Source organism: Vulpes vulpes, chromosome 6, assembly GCF_048418805.1.
Source record: "Vulpes vulpes isolate BD-2025 chromosome 6, VulVul3, whole genome shotgun sequence".
Taxonomy (NCBI): Eukaryota; Metazoa; Chordata; class Mammalia; order Carnivora; family Canidae; genus Vulpes; species Vulpes vulpes.
Window position 1 is genome coordinate 133,000,456 of NC_132785.1, and position 20,343 is coordinate 133,020,798.

The 20,343-nt window shown below is 40.2% G+C and overlaps 1 gene segment (V, D, J or C); it reads right to left on the minus strand.

Moving 5' to 3' along the window:
- Positions 1–9,849: 9,849 nt before the first annotated feature.
- On the minus strand, positions 9,850–10,405 carry LOC140599263 (immunoglobulin heavy variable 3-74-like). The segment is given in 2 exon segments: positions 9,850–10,256; positions 10,360–10,405. Coding segments are annotated over 2 exon segments (453 nt in total).
- Between the last annotated feature and the right edge of the window lie 9,938 nt (positions 10,406–20,343).

The following is a 20,343-nucleotide window of genomic DNA, read 5'->3' on the forward strand; positions in this document are numbered from 1 at the left end:
ATTCTGTAGGTTGCCTATTAGATTTGTTGACTGTATCCTTTGCTGTGCAAAAGCTTCTTTACTTGATGAAGTCCCAATAGTTCATTTTTGCTTTTGTTTCTCTTGCCTTCGTGGATGTATCTGGCAAGAAGTTACTGTGGCTGAGTTCAAAAAGGATGTTTCCTGTGTTCTCCTCTAGGATTTTGATGGAATCTTGTCTCACATTTAGATCTTTCATCCATTTTGAGTTTATCTTTGTGTATGGTGAAAGAGAGTGGTCTAGTTTCATTCTTCTGCATGTGGATGTCCAATTTTCCCAGCACCATTTATTGAAGAGACTGTCTTTCTTCCAATGGATAGTCTTTCCTCCTTTATCGAATATTAGTTTACCATAAAGGTCAGGGTCAACTTCTGGGTTCTCTATTCTGTTCCATTGATCTATGTGTCTGTTTTTGTGCCAGTACCACACTGTCTTGATGAACACAGCTTTGTAGCACAACCTGAAATCTGGCATTGTGATGCCCCAGAATATGGTTTTCTTTTTTAAAATTCCCCTGGCTATTCGGTGTCTTTTCTGATTCCACACAAATTTTAAAATAATTTGTTCTAACTCTCTGAAGAAAGTCCATGGTATTTTGATAGGGATTGCATTAAACGTGTAAATTGCCCTCGGTAACATTGACATTTTCACAATATTTTTTTTTAATTTTTTTATTTATGATAGTCACACAGAGAGAGAGAGAGAGAGAGAGAGAGGCAGAGACACAGGCAGAGGGAGAAGCAGGCTCCATGCACTGGGAGCCTGACGTGGGATTCGATCCCGGGTCTCCAGGATCGTGCCCTGGGCCAAAGGCAGGTGCCAAACCACTGCGCCACCCATGGATCCCACATTTTCACAATATTAATTCTGCCAAACCAACCATGAGCATGGAATATTTTTCCATCTCTTTGTGTCTTCCTCAATTTCTTTCAGAAGTGTTCCATAGTTTTTAGAGTATAGATCATTACGTCTTTGGTTAGGTTAATTCCAAGGTATCGTATGCTTTTGGGTGCAATTGTAAATGGGATTGACTCGTTAATTTCTCTTTCTTCAGTCTCATTGTTAGTGTATAGAAATGCCACTGATTTCTGGGCATTGATTTTGTATCCTGCCAAGTTACCAACTTGCTGTATTGGTTCTAGCAATCTTGGGGTGGAGATTTTTGAGGTTTTCTATGTAGAGTATCATGTCATCGGCAAAGAGGGAGATTTTGACTTCTTCTTTGCCAATTTGAATGCCTTTAAAGTCTTTTTGTTGTCTGATTGCTGAGGCTAGGACTTCCAGTCCTATGTTGAATAGCATTGGTGAGAGTGGACATCCCTGTCTTGTTCCTGATCTTAGGGTAAAGGCTCCCAGTGCTTCCATATTGAGAATAATATTTGCTGTGGACTTTTCGTAGATGGCTTTTAAGATGTTGAGGAATGTTCCCTCTATCCCTACACTCTGAAGAGTTTTGGTCAGGAATGGATGCTGTATTTTGTCAAATTCTTTCTCTCCATCTATTGAGAGGATCATATGCTTCTTGGTTTTTCTCTTGCTCATAGGATGAATCACATTGATTGTTTTACAAGTGTTGAACCAGCCTTGTGTCCCAGGAATAAATCCTACTTGGTCATGGTGAATAATTTTCTTAATGTGTTGTTGGATCCTATTTGCTAGTATATTGTTGAGAATTTTTGCATCCATGTTCATCAGGGGTATTGTTCTGTAATTCTACTTTTTGGTGGGGTCTTTGGTTTTGGAACTAAGGTGATGCTGGCCTCCTAGAACGAATTTGGATGTGCTCCAACTCTTTCTATCTTTCCAAATAGCTTTAGTAGAATAGGTATGGTTTCTTCTTTAAAAGTTTGATACAATTTTCCAGGGAAGCCATCTGTCCCTGTGCTTTTGTGTCTTGGGTGGTTTTTGATGACTGCTTCAATTTCCTCCCTGGTTATTGGCATTTTCAGGTTTTCTATTTCTTCCAGTTCCAGTTTTGGTAGTTTGTGGCTTTCCAGGAATGCGTCCATTTCTTCTAGATTGCTTAATTTATTGGTGTATAGTTGTTCATAATATGTTTTTAAAAAGGTTTTTATTTCCCGGGTGTGGTAGTGATCTCTCCTTTCTCATTCATGATTGTATTAATTTGAGTCTTCTCTCTCTTCTATTTAATAAGACAGGTTAGTGGTTCATCTATCTCATTAATCTTTCACAGAACCGTCTCCTGGTTTTGCTGATCTTTTCCACAGTTCTTCTGGTCTCGATTTCATTGAGTTCTGCTTGAATTTTATTAACTCTCTTCTTCTGCTGGGTGTAGGATCTATTTGTCGTTTTTTCTGTAGCTCCTTTAGGTGTAAGTTTAGCTTTTGTATTTGAGTTCTCTCCAGTTTTGGATGGATGCATGTATTGATATGTATTTCCCCCTCAGGACTGCTTTTGCTGTATCCAAAAGATTTTAAATGGTTGTATCTTCATTCTCATTAGTTTCCATGAAACTTTTTAATTCGTCCTTAATGTTCTCATTGACCATTTCATGTTTTAACAAGATGGTCCTTAACCTCCACGTGTTTGAAGTTATTCCAAACTTCTTGTGGTCATTTAGTTCTAATTTCAAGGCATTACGGTCGGAGAATATGCAGGGGCCAATCCCAATCTTTTGGTATTGGTTCAGAAGTGATTTGTGATCCAGTATGTGGTCTATTCTGGGGAAAGTTCCAAGTGCACTTGAGAAGAATGTGTATTCAGTTGAGTTTGTTTGTAAAGTTCTGTAGATATCTGTGAAATCCACCTGGTCCAAGGTATCATTTAAAGCTCTCATTTCTTTGGAGATGTTGTGCTTAGAAGACCTATCGAGTGTAGAAAACGCTAGAGCAAAGTCACCAAGTATAAGTGTATTATAATCAAAGTATGTCTTAATTTTGGTTATTAATCGATATATTTGGCAACTCTCACATTTGGAGCATATATATTGATGATTGCTACATCCTCTTGTTGGATAGATCCTTTAGGTATGATATAGCATCCCTCTTCATCTCTCACTACAGTCTTTGGGGTAAATTTTAGTTTATCTTATATGAGGATGGCTACTCCTGCTTTCTTTTTAGGACGCTTTAAATGGTAAATGGATCTCCAAACTTTTTTTTTTAATAAATTAATTTTTATTGGTGTTCAATTTACCAACATACAGAAAAACACCCAGTGCTCATCCTGTCAAGTGTCCCCCTCAGTGCCTGTCACCCATTCCCCCCCAACCCCCGCCCTCCTCCCCTTTCACCACCCCTAGTTTGTTTCCCAGAGTTAGGAGTCTTTATGGTCTGTCTCCCTTCCTGACATTTCCCACACATTTCTTCTCCCTTCCCTTATATTCCCTTTCACTATTATTTATATTCCCCAAATGAGTGAGAACATACACTGTTTGTCCTTCTCTGATTGACTTACTTCACTCAGCATAATACCCTCCAGTTCCATCCACATCGAAGCAAATGGTGGGTATTTGTCGTTTCTAATGGCTGAGTAATATTCCATGGTATACATAAACCACATCTTCTTTATCCATTCATCTTTTGATGGACACCGAGGCTCCTTCCACAGTTTGGTTATTGTGGACATTGCTGCTATAAACATCAGGGTGCAGGTGTCCTGGCATTTCATTGCATCTGAATCTTTGGGGTAAATCCCCAACAGTGCAATTGCTGGGTTATAGGGCAGGTCTATTTTTAACTCTTTGAGGAACCTCCACACAGTTTTCCAGAGTGGCTGCACCAGTTCACATTCCCACCAACACTGTAAGAGGCTTCCCTTTTCTCTGCATCCTCTCCAACATTTGTGATTTCCTGCCTTGTTAATTTTCCCTATTCTCACTGGTGTGAGGTGGTATCTCATTTTGGTTTGGATTTGTATTTCCCTGATGGCAAGTGATGCAGAGCATTTTCTCCTGTGCCTGTTGGCCATATCCATGTCTTCCTCTGTGAGATTTCTCTTCATGTCTTTTGCCCATTTCATGATTGGATTGTTTGTTTCTTTGGTGTTGAGTGTAATAAGTTCTTTATAGATTTTGGAAACTAGCCCTTTTTCTGATGTTATTTGCAAGTATCTTCTCCCATTCTGTAGATTGACTTCTAGTTTTGTTGACTGTATCCTTTGCTGTGCAAAAGCTTCTTATCTTGATGAAGTCCCAATAGTTCATTTTTGCTTTTGTTTCTTTTGCTTTTGTGGATGTATCTTGCAAGAAGTTACTGTGGCCTATCTCCAACCTTTTATTTTCAGGCTGTAGGTGTCCTTTTGTGTAAAATGAGTCTCTTATATACAGCAAAAAGATGGGTCCTGCTTTTTTATACAGTCTGACAACCTGCGCCTTTTTATCGGGTCATTAAACTCATTCATGTTCAAAGTTACTATTGAAAGATATGGGTTTAGTGTCATCATGATATCTATTCAGTCCCTATTTTCGTGGATTGTTCCATTGGACTACTTAAAGGGGAATTTTAAGAGTTCCCCCTTAAAATTTCTTGCAGAGCTGGTTTGGAGGTCACATATTCTTTCAGTTCCTGCCTGTCTTGGAAGCTCTTTATCTCTCCTTCTATTCTAAATGAGAGCCTTGCTGGATAAAGTGTTCTTGGTTGCATGTTCTTCTCATTTAGGACCCTGAATATATCCTGCCAGCCCTTTCTGTCCTGCCAGGTCTTTGTGGAGAGGTCTTTTGTTACCCTAATACTCCTCCCCATAAAAGTCAGGGATTTCTTGTCTCTTGCTGCTTTAAGGATCTTCTCTTTATCTTTGGAATTTGTAAGCTTAACTATTAAATGTCAAGGTGTTGAACGGTTTTCATTGATTTTAGGGGGGGATCTCTCTATTTCCTGGATCTGAATGCCTGTTTCATTCCCTGATTAGGAAAGTTTTCAGCTATGATTTGTTCAAATACATATTCTGGCCCTCTTTCCCTTCCAGTGCCCTCAGGAACCCCAATTAAATGTAGGTTTTTCTTCCTCAGGCTGTCACTTATTTCCCTTAATCTATCCTCATGATCTTTTAATTGTTTGTCTCTTTTGCTCAGTTTCCCTCTTTGCCATCAACTTGTCTTCTATGTCACTCACTTATTCTTCCACCTCCAAAACCCTCATCGTTAGGACTTCTAGTTTGGATTACATGTCATTCAATTGATTTTTGATTCTGCCTGATTAGATTCAAATTCTGCATTCATGAAGTCTCTTGAGTCCTTTATGCTTTTTTTGTAGAGCCACCAATAGCTTTATAATAGTTCTTCTGAATTGGCTTTCTGATATTGAATTGTAATCCAAATTTTGTAACTCTGTGGGATAGAGGACTGTTTTTTTTTTTTCTTTTCAGGTGAGGTTTTCCTTCTAGTCATTTTGTTCAGTGTAGAGTGGCCAAAAACAGGTTGTATTGGGAAAAGGGGAAAAAGAGAGATGAGAAAGAAATAAGAAAAAGAAAAGAAGAAAAAAGCAAAAAGGAAGAAAAAAGAGAAAAAGAGAAGAAAAAGAGAAAAAAGAAAATGAGGGGAGGAAGCAAACAAAAATAAAAAAAAAAAACAAAGCAAAACAAGTGGGAGTATCCTCTGATTCTTTATACTGTAAGTCCCTTGACTTCCCCTAGAACACTCCAGTGCTTGTTGTCAATAATTTGTTTTGCCCCTGTCCATCAGGCTTGTCTTCTTGGGGAGGGGTCTGTTGTGCTGATATTCAGGTGTTAGCACTTGGGCAGCTGCTCAGCCCCCTGCCTGGTGTAGGGCTCAGTGAGTGATGTATAGCTGCTTATCCAGAGAGGCCACCGTGAGGCTCAGTGGGGGTTGTTTACCCTGTGAGGCCCCAGGAGGAACAACCACAGTGGCAGCGGCCAGCTCTGGAGCCCTGTTTTCAGCTCCTACAGTAACTATGGAGCTCTATGTCTGCAGGGGCCTGGATGCTCCGGGGGCGGATCTGCTGATTTGCTCAGCTTGGGGTAGGAGCATCTAACTGTACCATCATTCACAGGAATGGACACACCCACACACGACAAAATTCAAATTCTCATGTAATTGCTACAAGTGAATGTAAATTAACTAATCATTTTATCATAACCTTTCTTTAATCCTACGACAAAGAAAGGAATGCTATTATTCTTTAAGGATTTTATTTATTTATTCATGAGAGACAGAGAGAGGATTAGTGAGAGCAAGAAAGTTAAAGACACAGGCAGAAGGCGAACAGGCTCCATGCAGGGAGCCTGACGTGGGAGTCGATCCTGGGACTCCAAGATCATGCCCTTGGCCGAAGGCACACACGAAACCTCTGAGCCACCCAGGCATCCCTCCTTGTCTTTTCTATTATTTTTTGACTATTTTCTACAAATATTTATTGTAACACTTGAATAGAACAACAGGAAGCCCTTGGAACTGATTGAAAATATTGATTCACTGTTAGGTTACAAAAATTTATACGTAGCAAAATTTAATGCTCTTTACATAAAAAATATTAGACTTTTTAGACAAAACTTTCAGAAATTCCAGGTAATAGTTACCAGAATTAGAAAAGTAAAACTGACCTTGAGACACTGCCTCTTCCAGAACACTAGACTCTAACACAACTCCAATGCTGGAAAAACATATTTAAGTCTGTCTTGCAACAGGAAAACAAAACAAGCTACTCAGGAACATCTGTTCTACACAGGAGAGAGAATCTCCCGAATGAGAGAAAGGTGATGATCAAAGGAGGCATTTTTAGGCATTAACAAGAAGAAAAATAATCCAAATGAAATATTATAATAGTTGATATTAAATTTAAATAACATCTTGATGAAGGTATGTTTCCTTTCACTTTAATACATTTCTGCACATGTATATGTTTTAAAATCCAGAAAATAGTACCACACAGTGTGGAACTGGCTCAAAAACAGACACATAGATCAATGGAACAGAATAGAGAAACCAGAAGTGGACCCTCAACTTTATGGTCAACTAATATTCGATAAAGGAGGAAAGATGATCCACTGGAAGAAAGACAGTCTCTTCAATGAATGGTGCTGGGAAAATTGGACATCCACATGCAGAAGAATGAAACTGGACCACTCTCTTTCACCAAACACAAAGATAAACTCAAAATGGATGAAAGATCTAAATGTGAGACAAGATTCCATCAAAATCCTAGAGGAGAACACAGGCAACACCCTTTTTGAACTCGGCCACAGTAACTTCTTGCAAGATACATCCACGAAGGCAAAAGAAACAAAAACAAAATTGAACTATTGGGACATCGTCAAGATAAGAAGCTATTGCACAGCAAAGGATACAGTCAACAAAACTAAAAGACAACCTACAGAATGGGAGAAGATATTTGCAAATGACATATCCGATAAAGGGCTAGTTTCCAAGATCTATAAAGAACTTATTAAACTCAACATCATAGAAACAAACAATCCAATCATGAAATGGGCAAAAAACATGAAGAGAAATCTCACAAGGAAGACATAGACATGGCCAACATGCACATGAGAAAATGTTCTGCATCACTTGCCATCAGGGAAATACAAATCAAAACCACAATGAGATACCACCTCACACCAGTGAGAATGGGGAAAATTAACAAGGCAAGAAACCACAAATGTTGGAGAGGATGCAGAGAAACGGGAAGCCTCTTACAGTTTTGGTGGGAATGTGAACTGGTGAAGCCACTCTGGAAAACTGTGTGGAGGTTCCTCAAAGAGTCAAAAATAGACCTGCCCTTTGACCAGCAATTGCACTGTTGGGGATTTACCCGAAAGGTACAGATGCAATGAAATGCCAGGACACCTGCACCCCGATGTTTATAGCAGCAATATCCACAATAGCCAAACTGTGGAAGGAGCCTTGGGGTCCATCAAAAGATGAATGGATAAAGAAGATGCGGTTTATGTATAAAATGGAATATTCCTCAGCCATTAGAAATGACAAATACCCACCTTTTGCTTCAATGTGCATGGAACTGGAGGGTATCATGCTGAGTGAAATAAGTCAATCTGAGAAGGACAAATATATATGGTCTCATTCATTTGGGGAATATAAATAATAGTGAAAGGGAGTAGAAGGAAAGGGAGAAGAAATGGGTAGGAAATATCAGAAAGGGAGACAGAACATAAAGACATCTAACTCTGGGACATGAACTCAGGATGGTGGAAGGGGAGGAGGGCAGGGGGTGGTGAATGGGTGATGGGCACTGAGGGGGGCACTTGACAGGATGAGCACTGGGTGTTATTCGGCATGTTGGGAAATTGAACACCAATAAAAATAAATTTATTATTAAAAAATAAATTTCAAGTGGGATTAGTAGGTTTTGAGGATTATTTAAAAGTTACCTAGGTAAGTTGATGGGGACAGGTGTCTTGAGAACCCTACTCATCTGCCCTCCTGCCCCGCCCTGGTAAATTCAACTTAACAAAGAAAAATAAGTAGAGATTAGCCTGTGCCCCTGCTGGAACATCATATATGGACTCGGCAGATCAAACAACAAACATTCTCACAGCTTTGGAATCTGGGACGTTTGAGGTCCAGGTGGAGGTGTGGTGTCTCGAGAACACCCACATCCTAGCTCGTCCTATCCCCATCACCACACATGGGACCAGGGTGCAGGGAGCTTTCCCAGTCCTGGTTTATAATGGCTCTGATCCTATCATGAGGCTGCACCTCCTGACCTAAGTGCTCCCCAAAGGCCCCACCTCCTCCCCTGATCTCATGGGCATTATGTTCAACATGGGGATGGTAGAGGTCACACAAAGTGAGCTGACGTCAGCACCTGAAGGATCCACGAGTTATTCCCTGTAGGGGGAAGACCCTTCAAGCTCCTCACCTTAAGGATCCTCATGCATCCAATAGAAGCTTCTGGTCTCTGAGTACACGGAGGACACATGACACATGATCAGCTGGTGACAGTGGGGAGAGGACAGCCTCCATCTGAGATCTGGTAGGATCTTAGTTATTTGTATTGTCATTCTGTGTTTCATGCTGCTTCCATATATTATTCATCTCCTTTCCATGGGATTCAGAATTTTGTCTACTGAAAATGACCACGTCTCTCTTTTGTCCTTCCAGTTTGATACTTATTTAGTGAAATTATTCCTCACACCATGTGCATTCTTTACTGCCTGCTAGCTCCCTGACGTTCCATCCACAAGCCTCTCCTCCATCCAAAGATAAGAACTCAAACAATTACCCAGGGTTCCTTCTTTAGAAGCAGTTGGGACACTGACTCCACACAGGCCCATCCTGGAGCAGGACTCCGTCCCCAACACTGACGCACAACACACACCCTAAGCGAGTGTACCTCCTGGCACCATCCAGGCATTTATGACTTGATGAGAGGCCAGCCTGGCTCTCATCTGACATGAAGATGAAGATGATTAAATCTTATACTCTACTGATTGTGTGTGTTTGTGTGTGTGTGTGTGAATCACCTCTGCGTCCACACCCCTCCAATTTCATGCTGGGAATCTCTCTCACTCTCAGGCCATTATTAACATTTTTCTAGAATGTCTCTTTTCCCTTGTGTTGATTGCAGATTCCTCTATACCATTATGTGCAAGACAGCATATTAGCTTGGGGTCCTTTGATCCACAGTGAGCATCACTAGGACTCATGAAAATGTTCAGATGATGTGAATAGAGTTATTTGTCATAGATGAATATTTCGGGTCAGGAAAAGTTAAGTATAAGTAAGTGCAGGTGCTATAGCTGAATTTCTAAGTCTCTAAGAAAGAGACTGAAGAAGTAAACACATAACCAAGTGTTCAGAGAGACTCCCTGGGGGATACTGCTCCATGGAGAGGAAACCCATAAGCCCAGTGTAAATCTGCTCAGAACCTCCATCTGCAACTGCTCCTGGTCCTTCAAGACTGAAGTGGTGAGGAGTGTGCATCCCCTGGTGGTCGTGATCCCCTTCGACAGGGAGGTTTGTGTCTGGGTTCACACTGAGGTCCCCTCAATGTGTCCCTCACACAGTAATACACGGCCGTGTCTTCGGCTCTCAGGCTGTTCATCTGCAGATACAGCGTGTTCTTGGCGTTGTCTCTAGAGACGGTGAATCGGCCCTTCACAGCGTCTGCGTAGCTTGTGCTACTTCCTTCATACCTAATCCATGCGACCCACTGGAGCCCCTTCCCTGGAGCCTGGCGGACCCAGTACATCCAGTAGCTACTGAAGGTGAATCCAGAGCCCACACAGGAGAGTCTCAGGGACACCCCAGGCTTCACCAGGTGTCCCCCAGACTCCACCAGCTGCACCTCACCCTCGACACCTGCAGACACAAGACATCCTGGTCAGGAAACTGTCCCACATCCCCTGTTTCTCTCACTCACCTCAACTCACAGACTCAATGTCCCTGGTTCTCCATGAATTACCTTTTAAAATAGTGACAAGGAAAACCCAGCTGAGCACAGACTCCATGGTAGTTTATCTCTGTTGTGTAGTGAGCACTGAATTGGGTCACCTGGGGATCCTGGGACTCCGGCTGCTCTCCCAGCTGCAGGGTCGGGGCTGGGCTGGTTTAATCAGTGGAGGGTGGGCCCAATTTGCATGTACTCTGGCTATATAGTCAGCTCCAGACTCGATTCAATACTTTAGAAGTTATATACATGCATTACTTCACAACTGTTCATCACTTTCTTTTGGTGATACAGTGGATTTATGATTTTCTAATCCATCTACGTATTTATCTTTGCCTTTGTGCCTTTTAAAAACTCTATCATTAATATAGGTCATTTTTAAAAATTATTTTCTCTCCGTAATGAACTTTAATCATAAATATTATTTTTGTTACTTTTGTAAAGGGGATTGTTTTTTAAATTGTATAGTGATAATTTGTTGTTAGTGTGTAGAAATTAGCTTTAATGTGTATGTTGGATTCATATCCTGTATTTTCCTTGAGCTCATTACTAACTTCAACTCTTTTTTGTAAGGTTTGTCCTCATTCACCATTTATATGACAATGTCATATAAAAGCAAATTATTTTTCTTTCTGTTGAATGATATTAATACCTTATATTTTATTATTGCCTAATTTCTATGGAAATCTTTGATTTAGGGGAATAAAAGCTTTACCTCTTTTTGTCAAATTCTTTGTTGTAATATTTCATTTGATATATAGCAAATCTAGGAGAGCAAAAGAATTGCTTCTTGCTTGTGGATGAGCTCCCTAATATATGGTGTGATGCAGGATCTCAGGACAGGACAGGAGGTCTGTTCACAATTTCTGCCCAATTCTGATTGGCTGCTGAACTTGATAAGTTTATTTTAGATTTGAATTTGAGCCTTTAATCTGATTAGACTTTACAAAATATCTTCTCCCATTCTGTAGGTTGCTTTTTAATTACACCAAATGATTCCTTTGCTGTGAAAATGCTCTTTCCTTGATGAAATCGCCATGGTTCATTTTCCTTTTCTTTCTCTTGCCTCTGGAGACACATCTAGAAGTAGTTGCAGCCGAGATAGAAAAGGTGCCTCTGTGTTCTCCTGAGGATTATGATGGTTTCCTCACTCACGTTTAGGTCTTTCATCAACTTTGAGTCCATTGTTGTGAATGATATAAGAAAGGGGTCCACTTTCATTCTTCTGCATGTGTCTCCCCAACTTTCCCCACACAATTTGTTGAAGAGATTTTCTTTTTCCATTGCATATTCTTCCCTGCTTTGTCAAGGTTTTTTGACCTTAGATTTCAGGGTCCATTTCTGGGTTCTCAAACTTTTCTGAATTTGTGCCAGTACCATAATGTCCTGATGATCACAACGTTGTAATTTACCTTGACAACCAGAATCAGTATGTTTCCAGGTTTGCTTTACTTTAACAGGATTGCTTTGGATATTTGAGGTCTTTTTGGTTCCCTAATATTTCATGATGGTTTGCTCTAGATCTGTAAACAATGCTGGTGATATTTTTATACGGATGGCTTTGAATGTGTAGCTTTCTCTGGAAGCATAAGTATTTTATCAATATTCATTCTTCTAATCTATGAAAATAATATTTTCTATGCTCTTGTGTCTTCCATACTGTCTTTCATAAGTGTTCTGGTATGTTTAGTCTATCCATCCATCCCTCGTTGGTTTTTTCCTCATTATCTGATTATTTATGGTGAAATTATAAATTACATCCACTCCTTGATTTTCTTTTTTTCTGTTTCATTTGCACTATATAGAAAAGCCCCTGTCTTTCTTGTATTGATTTTCCATGTACTATATTTTGCTGAATTCAGGTATCAGTTCTAGCAATTGTTTCAAAGGAATCTTTTGGATTTGAACTTAAAGTATTGTGTCATGTGTGAAGAGCGAAGGTTTGAGTTTTTTCTTTGATGATTTAGACGACTTCTACATCTGTTGGTTTTCTGATTTTTGAAGCTAGGACTTCTAGTACTATGGTGCAGAAGAGTGGTGAGGGTGGGAATCCCTGTCCTGTCCCTGAATTTAGGGGAAAAGCTCTCAAATTTTCCTGTTGAGGATGATATTCTCCATGTGTCTTCTGTAGGTAGGTTTTGTGATGAGAATGTCTCCGTATGTCTACACCGCAAAAGGTTTTTATGAGGAAAGTATAGTATCTTTTGACAAATATTTTTGGGCTTCAGATGAAAGGACAAAATGATTCTTATCTTTTCTTTTATGAATGAGTCAAATCCCATTGTTTGATTTTCTGATGCTGAACCACCCTTGCATACAAGAATTGAAGCGAATTTGGTCATGATGAATTATCCTATTAATGTACTGTTGGATCCTGTTAGTTAGGATCTTGGTGAGAATTTTGCATCCATATCCATCAAGGATATTTGTCTGTAATTCTCCTTTTCAGTTGGATCTTTGTCTGCTTTTGAGGTCAAGGAAATGCTACCATTGGATAATGAGTTTGGTAGTTTCCTTTAATTTCTATCTTTGAAACATTTTCATGATAAGTATTAAATTATTTTAAGTGCTTGTTGCATTCCCATGGGCAGCCATCTGTCCTTGGATTTTTGATTGTTAGAAAACTTTTAAATATATCTGATTTTCATTTCTGGGTTTTTGGGTCTGTACAGCTTTTCCATTCATTCCTGTTTTAGATTTCATTGTTTCTACATTTATAGGAAGGCATCTATTTCTTCCAGATTGCTGAATATATTGGCATGTTATTGCTCATAATATTATCTCTCTTCAATAATTTATTTTTCATTTATTTATTCAATATTTTATTTAAGTTCAATTTGCCAACATATAGTAACACCAAGTGCTCATCTGATCAAATGCCCTCTTTAGTGCCCATCACCCAGGGACCACGTCCCAACATCCACCTGCCCTTCTGCACCCCTTTGTTCGAGTCCCAGAGATAGGAATCTGTCATGGTTTGTCTTCCTCCTGATTTATCCCCACTCAGTTTCCCTCCTTCCCTTACGATCCCTTTTACTGTTTCTATATTCCACATATGAGTGAATCCATGATGATTGTCCTTTTCCGATTAACTTATTCCATTGGCATAATACCCTGTAATTCCATATACCTTGAAGAAATAATAGCTATTGATCCTTTCTGGTGACAGAGAAATATCCCTTTGTATATATAAACCTCATATGTTTATCAATTCATCTGTCAAAGGACATCATGGCTTACCCAAGGATTTGGTCCTGTAGACATGGCTGTAATAAACTTTGGGATGCAGGTGTCCTGCCGTTTCATTGCATCTGTATCTTTGGGGTAAATGCCCAGCAGTGCAATTGCTGGGTCGTAGGGCAGATCTATTTTTAACTCTTTGAGGAATCCACACAGTTTTCCAGAGTGGCTGCACCAGTTCACATTCCCACCAACAGTGCAAGAGGGTTCCCCTTTCTCCACGTCCCTCCACCATTTGTTATTTTTCTATTGTATTAATTTTCTTTATTCTCTGTGGTGTAAAGTGACAGATGATTGTGGATGTGCTTTTCCTTGATAGCAAGTGATGTGGAGCATTTTTTCATGGACTTGTTGGCCATATGTACGTTTTATTGGATAAATTTCTGTTTATGTTTTCTCCCCGTTTCTTTACTGGGTTCCTTTTTCCTTGGGTGTCGTTTTTGATAAGTTCATTATACATGTTTGATAGAAAGCCCTTTGTCTGATATGTCAATTGCTAATATCATCTACCCTTCTATGTGTTGTGCTTTTGTTCTTTTATCAGATTCCTTTCCTCTGCAGGGCATTTTTATGTTGATGGAGCTCCCAAAATTCATTTTTGCTTTTGTTTCCCTTGCCATTATAGATATGCCTTGCAAGAAATTGCTGTGGCTAAGTTAAAAAATGTTGTTCCCTCTCTTCTCCTCGCAGAGATTTTGATGGATTGTTATCTCACATTTAGATCTTTTAAGCATTTTGAATTTATCTTCTTTACTTGCATATGAGATTTGTCCCTTTAATTGTTCTACAGGGGCTGTTCAATTCTCACCATGCCAATTATTTTTGAGACTGTTTTATTTTCCCAAGGGATATTCTTCCCTATTTTGTCAGAGATTATTGAGCATACATTTAAGGGTCCATTTCTGGGTTCTCTATTCTGTTCTGTTGATCTTTGTGTCTGTTATTGTGCCAGGACCAGACTGTCTTAATGATCACAGCTTTTTCATAAAGCATTAAATCGGGCATTCTGATGTCCCCAGCTTTGGCTTTTTTGTAAACCTTACTCTGGCAAATGGAGATCTTTTCTGATTTTGTAGAAATCTTAGGATTATTTGTTCCATCACTGGGAAGAAAGATTGTGGTATTTTAACAGGAATTGAATTCAATGTCTAGATTGTCCTGGGTAACTTAGACATTTTCAAAATGTTTATTCTTCTGATCCATGAGCATTGGATGTTCTCCCTCTCTTTGTGTTTCATTAATTTCTTTCATAAGTGTTTTCTAGATTTAAAGTACAGATCCTTGACCTCATTGGTTAGGTTTAATCCTATATATCCTATGGTTGTTGCCATTGTAAATGAGTTCAATACACTCTTTTCTCTGTTATCAGTATCATTGTTAGTGTGTAGGAATGCAGCTGTCTTCTATGCCTTGGTTTCCTCTCCTGCCATGTCGCTAATTTGCTATATCATTTATAGAAATTTTAGGTGGTATCTCTTGGAGTTTACATACAAATATCATGCTCTCTACAGAAGCAGAGTTTGATTTCTTCTTTGCCATTTTGAATGTTTTTTATTTATTTTGTTGTATTATTGTTGATTCTAGGAATTATACTTCTTTTGTGAGCGGAAGTGGTGAGAGTGGGCACCTCCGCTGTCTTCCTGAACTTCGTGAACTTTGCTTTAAATTTTTTTATTTATTTATGATAGTCACAGAGAGAGAGAGAGAGAGAGGCAGAGACATAGGCAGAGGGAGAAGCAGCCTCCATGCTCCGGGAGCTCAATGTGGGATTCGATCCTGAGTCTCCAGGACGGCGCCCTGGGCCAAAGGCAGGCACGAAACCGCTGCGCCACCTAGGGATCCCCCTGAACATTTTTTAAGCTCTTTTGATCCCCAGTTGGTATGAGATTCATTCTGAACGTTTCATAATTAGCTTTTAAGACATTTAAGAATGTTTTCTCTATCCTCTACTTTAAGAATATTTTTTTAAGAATTTTTTTTTTATTTTTATTTATTTACGATAGGCACACAGTGAGAGAGAGAGAGTTAGAGACACAGGCAGAGGGAGAAGCAGGCTCCATGCACCGGGAGCCCGACGTGGGATTCGATCCCGGGTCTCCAGGATCGCGCCCTGGGCCAAAGGCAGGTGATAAACCACTGCGCCACCCAGGGATTCCCTACTTTAAGAATATTAATCAGCAATGCGTGCTGTAACTTGGCCTATAAGTTCTCTGCATTTAGAGAAAGGACCATATACGTCTTGCCTTTTCTATTATTTTTTTAAGATTTTATTTATTTATTTATTTATTTATTTATTTTTTATTTATTTATTATTTGAGAGAGAGAGAGAGAGAGAGAGAGAGAGAGAGAGAGAGAGAGAGAGTCAGAGACACAGGCAGAAGAACAGGCTCCATGCAGGGATTCTACATGGGACTCAATCCTGGGACTTCAGGATCATGCTCTGGGCCGAAGGCAGGCACTAAACCACTGAGCCATTCAGGAGTCCCTGTCTTTTTTATTATTGATGTGTACTATTACACTCATTGTTTTACATATTTTGGGCCACCGTATTATTCCAGGGACAAATCCCACCTGGTAACGGTGAATACTGGTCTTTATGTATTATTTGATCCTGTTGTCTAGTGTCTTGGTTGAGAATTTTACATCCATGTTATCAGGAAAAATGGTTTATAATTCCCCTTTTGGCGGTATTTTCGTCTGGTATTGGGATCAAGGTAATGCTGGCCCCATAGAAGGGATTTAGAAGTAATCCTTCTTTTTCTATCGTTTGAAACAGCTTCAGTCCTATCAGTACTATTTCTTCTTTAAATGTTTGGAAGAAATCTCCTGGGAAGCCATCAGGCCCTGGGTGTTTCTTTCTTGGGAGGATTTTGATAGCAGCCCCAATTTCCTCAATTTTATTGATATTTTCTTGTTTTCTACTTCCTCTTTCAGCTTTTCCTTTTTAATTACCTTGCTAGGTGTGTATATAGCTTATTAATTCTTTCAAAGACCCAGATCCTTGTAAGATTGATGTGTTCTAGATTTCATCTAGTCTCTATTTCATTGAGTTTTGCTAGAATCTTTATTATATCTCTTCTTCTACTTGGTGTAGCGCTTACCTGCTGTTCTTTCTCCAATTCCTTTACGTGTGAGGATAGTTTGTTTATTTGTTTTTCTTTTTCAAATTGTTGGAGGAAAACTTGTGGTGCAATTTATTTCCCTCTTATGACTATCTTTTTGTATGGCAGCAGTTTTGAATAGATATGCTTTCATTTTCATTAGTGTGCAAGAATATTTTTAGTACTTTTCTCATTTCCTTGTTGAGCCGTTCATCATTTAGTAGGATTCCCTTTAACCTCCATGTTTTTGAGTTTCTTCTAAACTCCTTCTAGTAATTGATTCCTAGTTTTATAGCATTGTCTGTATATATCCTTGGTCTACGTATCGACTTTATTCCCATTTGCTCATGTTTTTTTCTTTCTTAAATTCAGTACATGACTGAAATAATACAGTGATTGCCCTACTTTCACTGACTCACTTCACTTAGCATTAAACTTGCTACCTCCATCCCCATAGTTCCAAAAGGTTTAGATTTCATTCCATGTATGGATAGTTTCGATAGTTTGACTAATGTACATAAAGCTGCTGTAAAAATCCAGGTGCATGTATCCCTTTGAATTTGTATTTTTGTATTTTTTTCTTTTATTTCTTTGAAGACTTTATTTATTTATAAATGAGAAAAACACACAGAGAGAGACAGAGACACAGCAGAGGGAGAAGTAGGCTAAATGCGGGAAGCCCGATGTGGGAATCGATCCCCAAACTCTGGGATTATGCCATAAGCCAAAGGCGATGCTCAACCACTGAGCCACCCAGTTGTCTCAGAATACTTTACATTTTAATTATTTTATTTATTTATTCATGGGAGACACAAAGACAGTGACAAAGTGTGAGAAAGAGGCTCCTCCCAGGGACCCGATATGAGACTCAAACCCCTGATTGGGAACATGACCTGAGCTGAAGGCATGCACTAAACTCCTGAGCCACCCAAGCATCTTAGTACTTTTGTATTCTTAGAGTAAATGCCCAGTTGTACACTTGCTGGATCATAGAGTAGGTCTACTATTACTTATTTGATGTCACACCGTATGGTTTCCCTGAATGGCTGCACACTTTCCCACCCACATCTCCAGACCAGAGAATTCATCAGGGCCTCAGTTCTAGTGGAGGGGGAATCAGGGCTCATCTATCAAGCAGACCAGAACACACCCAGTTAAAACTCACCACATGCTGGCCAGGCACCACACACTGCTCACTGCAGGCAAGGATGGCCTGTGTAGATGCCTGTCCTGGAGGAAATAGCAGCCCAAACAAGACAGCACAGAGCATGCAGCACACCCCACAGACACTCTCTGAACCCAGACCCAGCACCCTATGTGAACTCTATCATAAAGATGTTTTTCTGGAGCAGGAACTAAAACTGGGTTTTGTACAAACAGCGGAAGAGAGAAACTTAGAGAAAATGCCATGATTAAGGAATTTCAATTCTATTTTCCTGGTCTGATCCACCTCAATTTTGGGTTTCTCAGGTCAGTCTCTTTGACCCTGCCAAATGAGACAGGAGTACAGTTCTGTCTCCAGATCCAGCAGTTTCCATCCCTGAGGGGATCCTGTACATCAGGGAGACTGCCAGCTGCCCACACCATCCAAAGTGCATCTTCCTCAATGGCATGAAGATATAGAGTTGTGATAATAATAGTCCCAAAATTCTTTTCCTTGCGGAGGTTGCCCAACCTCTTGCCCAAAGCTCGTGTCATGTGTTGAGAGGTGGTTCCTCTCTATTTACTAATTAGGGACAATATGTACATGGACCACACATTCGCCATTACTTAGTGCAAAATAATTTAATAATTGTACAACATACACTCAAACACAAAATGAATCCACAGGACTGAGATAAGAGTTGGGAAGGATATAAATTTAGTTGACTTTGACATCAAATTCCAGAATCCCCATTTTAATCCCTGCATATAAAACAGAGGGAATTCCCCACAAGGTGTTTGCTCTAACAGCATTGGGAAGGAGGAGTTAAGATGCTGGACTAAAGCTCCTGAGCTTGCTTGTTCCTGGAACATGAGAGATATTTATCGATTAATTCTGATCACAAAGGAAATCACTCAGAGTTCTGTGAGAACAGGAATTGCAAGTTCAGGGTAGAAAATCAACGTCGTTTTGGATGTAGATGGTGTGGATGTTGTCATAGGGATATATAGCTGTGACGATGAGGGCAGGATGGAGGCTGCTCCAGATTATTCTGTATAGTATTTTGAGCAGCAGACAGGAAATTATGAAGTTTTAGACCTCCATTTCCATGGAGATGTGCCTGGGTTAAAGCAGCTCAGGTAGTAAATTGGGAGGAATCCCAGGATACTAATGGGTCAAAAGAACCCAAGGGTAGTAGGAAGAATGTGTTACACCAACGTGATGCATAGCTGCTAAGAACAGGGGTATTGAAGGTGGCTGAGGACAGTGAGTCCAAGTTTGGGTTTCCTGTTCTCTTTTGTCATAAATTGAGTGTGTTCTTGGAAACAGTTTGTAGAGGACAAAAAAAGTGGAAAGACACTGTTTTAGTGTGTCTGGGTGATGTCACCGCATTTCCAGACTGGGTGGATTAAACAACAGATTCATTCTCACAGTTCTGAAGTCTGGGATGTCTGAGGTCCAGGTGCAGGCAGATGTGGTGTCTGGAGAGTGCCCCCGTCCTAGCCTGTCCTTTACCCATCACCTCACAAGGGGTGAGAGTGTGGGGAGCTTTCCCAGTCCTGCTGTATAAGGTTCCTGATCCCATTATGAGACTGCACCTCCTGACCTAAATGCTCCCCTAAGGCCCCACTTCCTCCTCTCATCACATGGACGTTAGGTTCCAACAGAGATGTAGAGGTCACATACAGTGAGCTGATATCAGCACCTGAAGGATCCATGAGTTATTCCCTGCAGGGGGAAGATCCTCCTCCACTTTTTTTCTCTCAGTTTTCATAATAGTTTAGTTGAAATTTCATCACACCGTATCTTTTGTGTCACCTGCTTACTCCTGTGATCACCAGTCCTCCCTCTTCTCTTCCTGCCCAACCCACGGGAAATGCAGCAGGAAACCTTGAATTTCTTCCTTTGATGCAGGATAGACACTGACTCCACACAAGCCCCTCCTGGAGCAAGACCTTCTCCCCACCACTGACCCACAACACACATTTTGAGCCAGTGTCCATCCCAAATCCAAGCACTTATGACTTGCTTAGAGGCCTGCCCTGCAATCAACAGACACAATGATGAAGGTGATAAAGGATTGTACTCGTGTGTGTGTGTGTGGGGGGGCTCTTTAGACTACACTCCTCACAATGTACTTCTTGGTGTTCCTTGCTTTCCCAGGCTAATTCTAATCTGTATTCTGTCAGTGTGGTTCAAGACTGAGGTCATACCAGCACTACGTCTTCTCTCCTTTTGATTTTTGAGCTTTTGTAGGGTCATGAGTAGAATGTACTTTATGCTGTTTCAAAGAACCATGCACACTAGTTGGTTTGACCTGTTGTAATCCATGTATACAGCTGGGACTTTTTAAAAAATTTTTTAAATTTTTATTTATTTATGATAGTCACAGAGAGAGAGAGAGAGAGAGAGAGACAGAGACAGAGACATTGCAGAGGGAGAAGCAGGCTCCATGCACCAGGAGCCCGACGTGGGATTCGATCCTGGGTCTCCAGGATCACGCCCTGGGCCAAA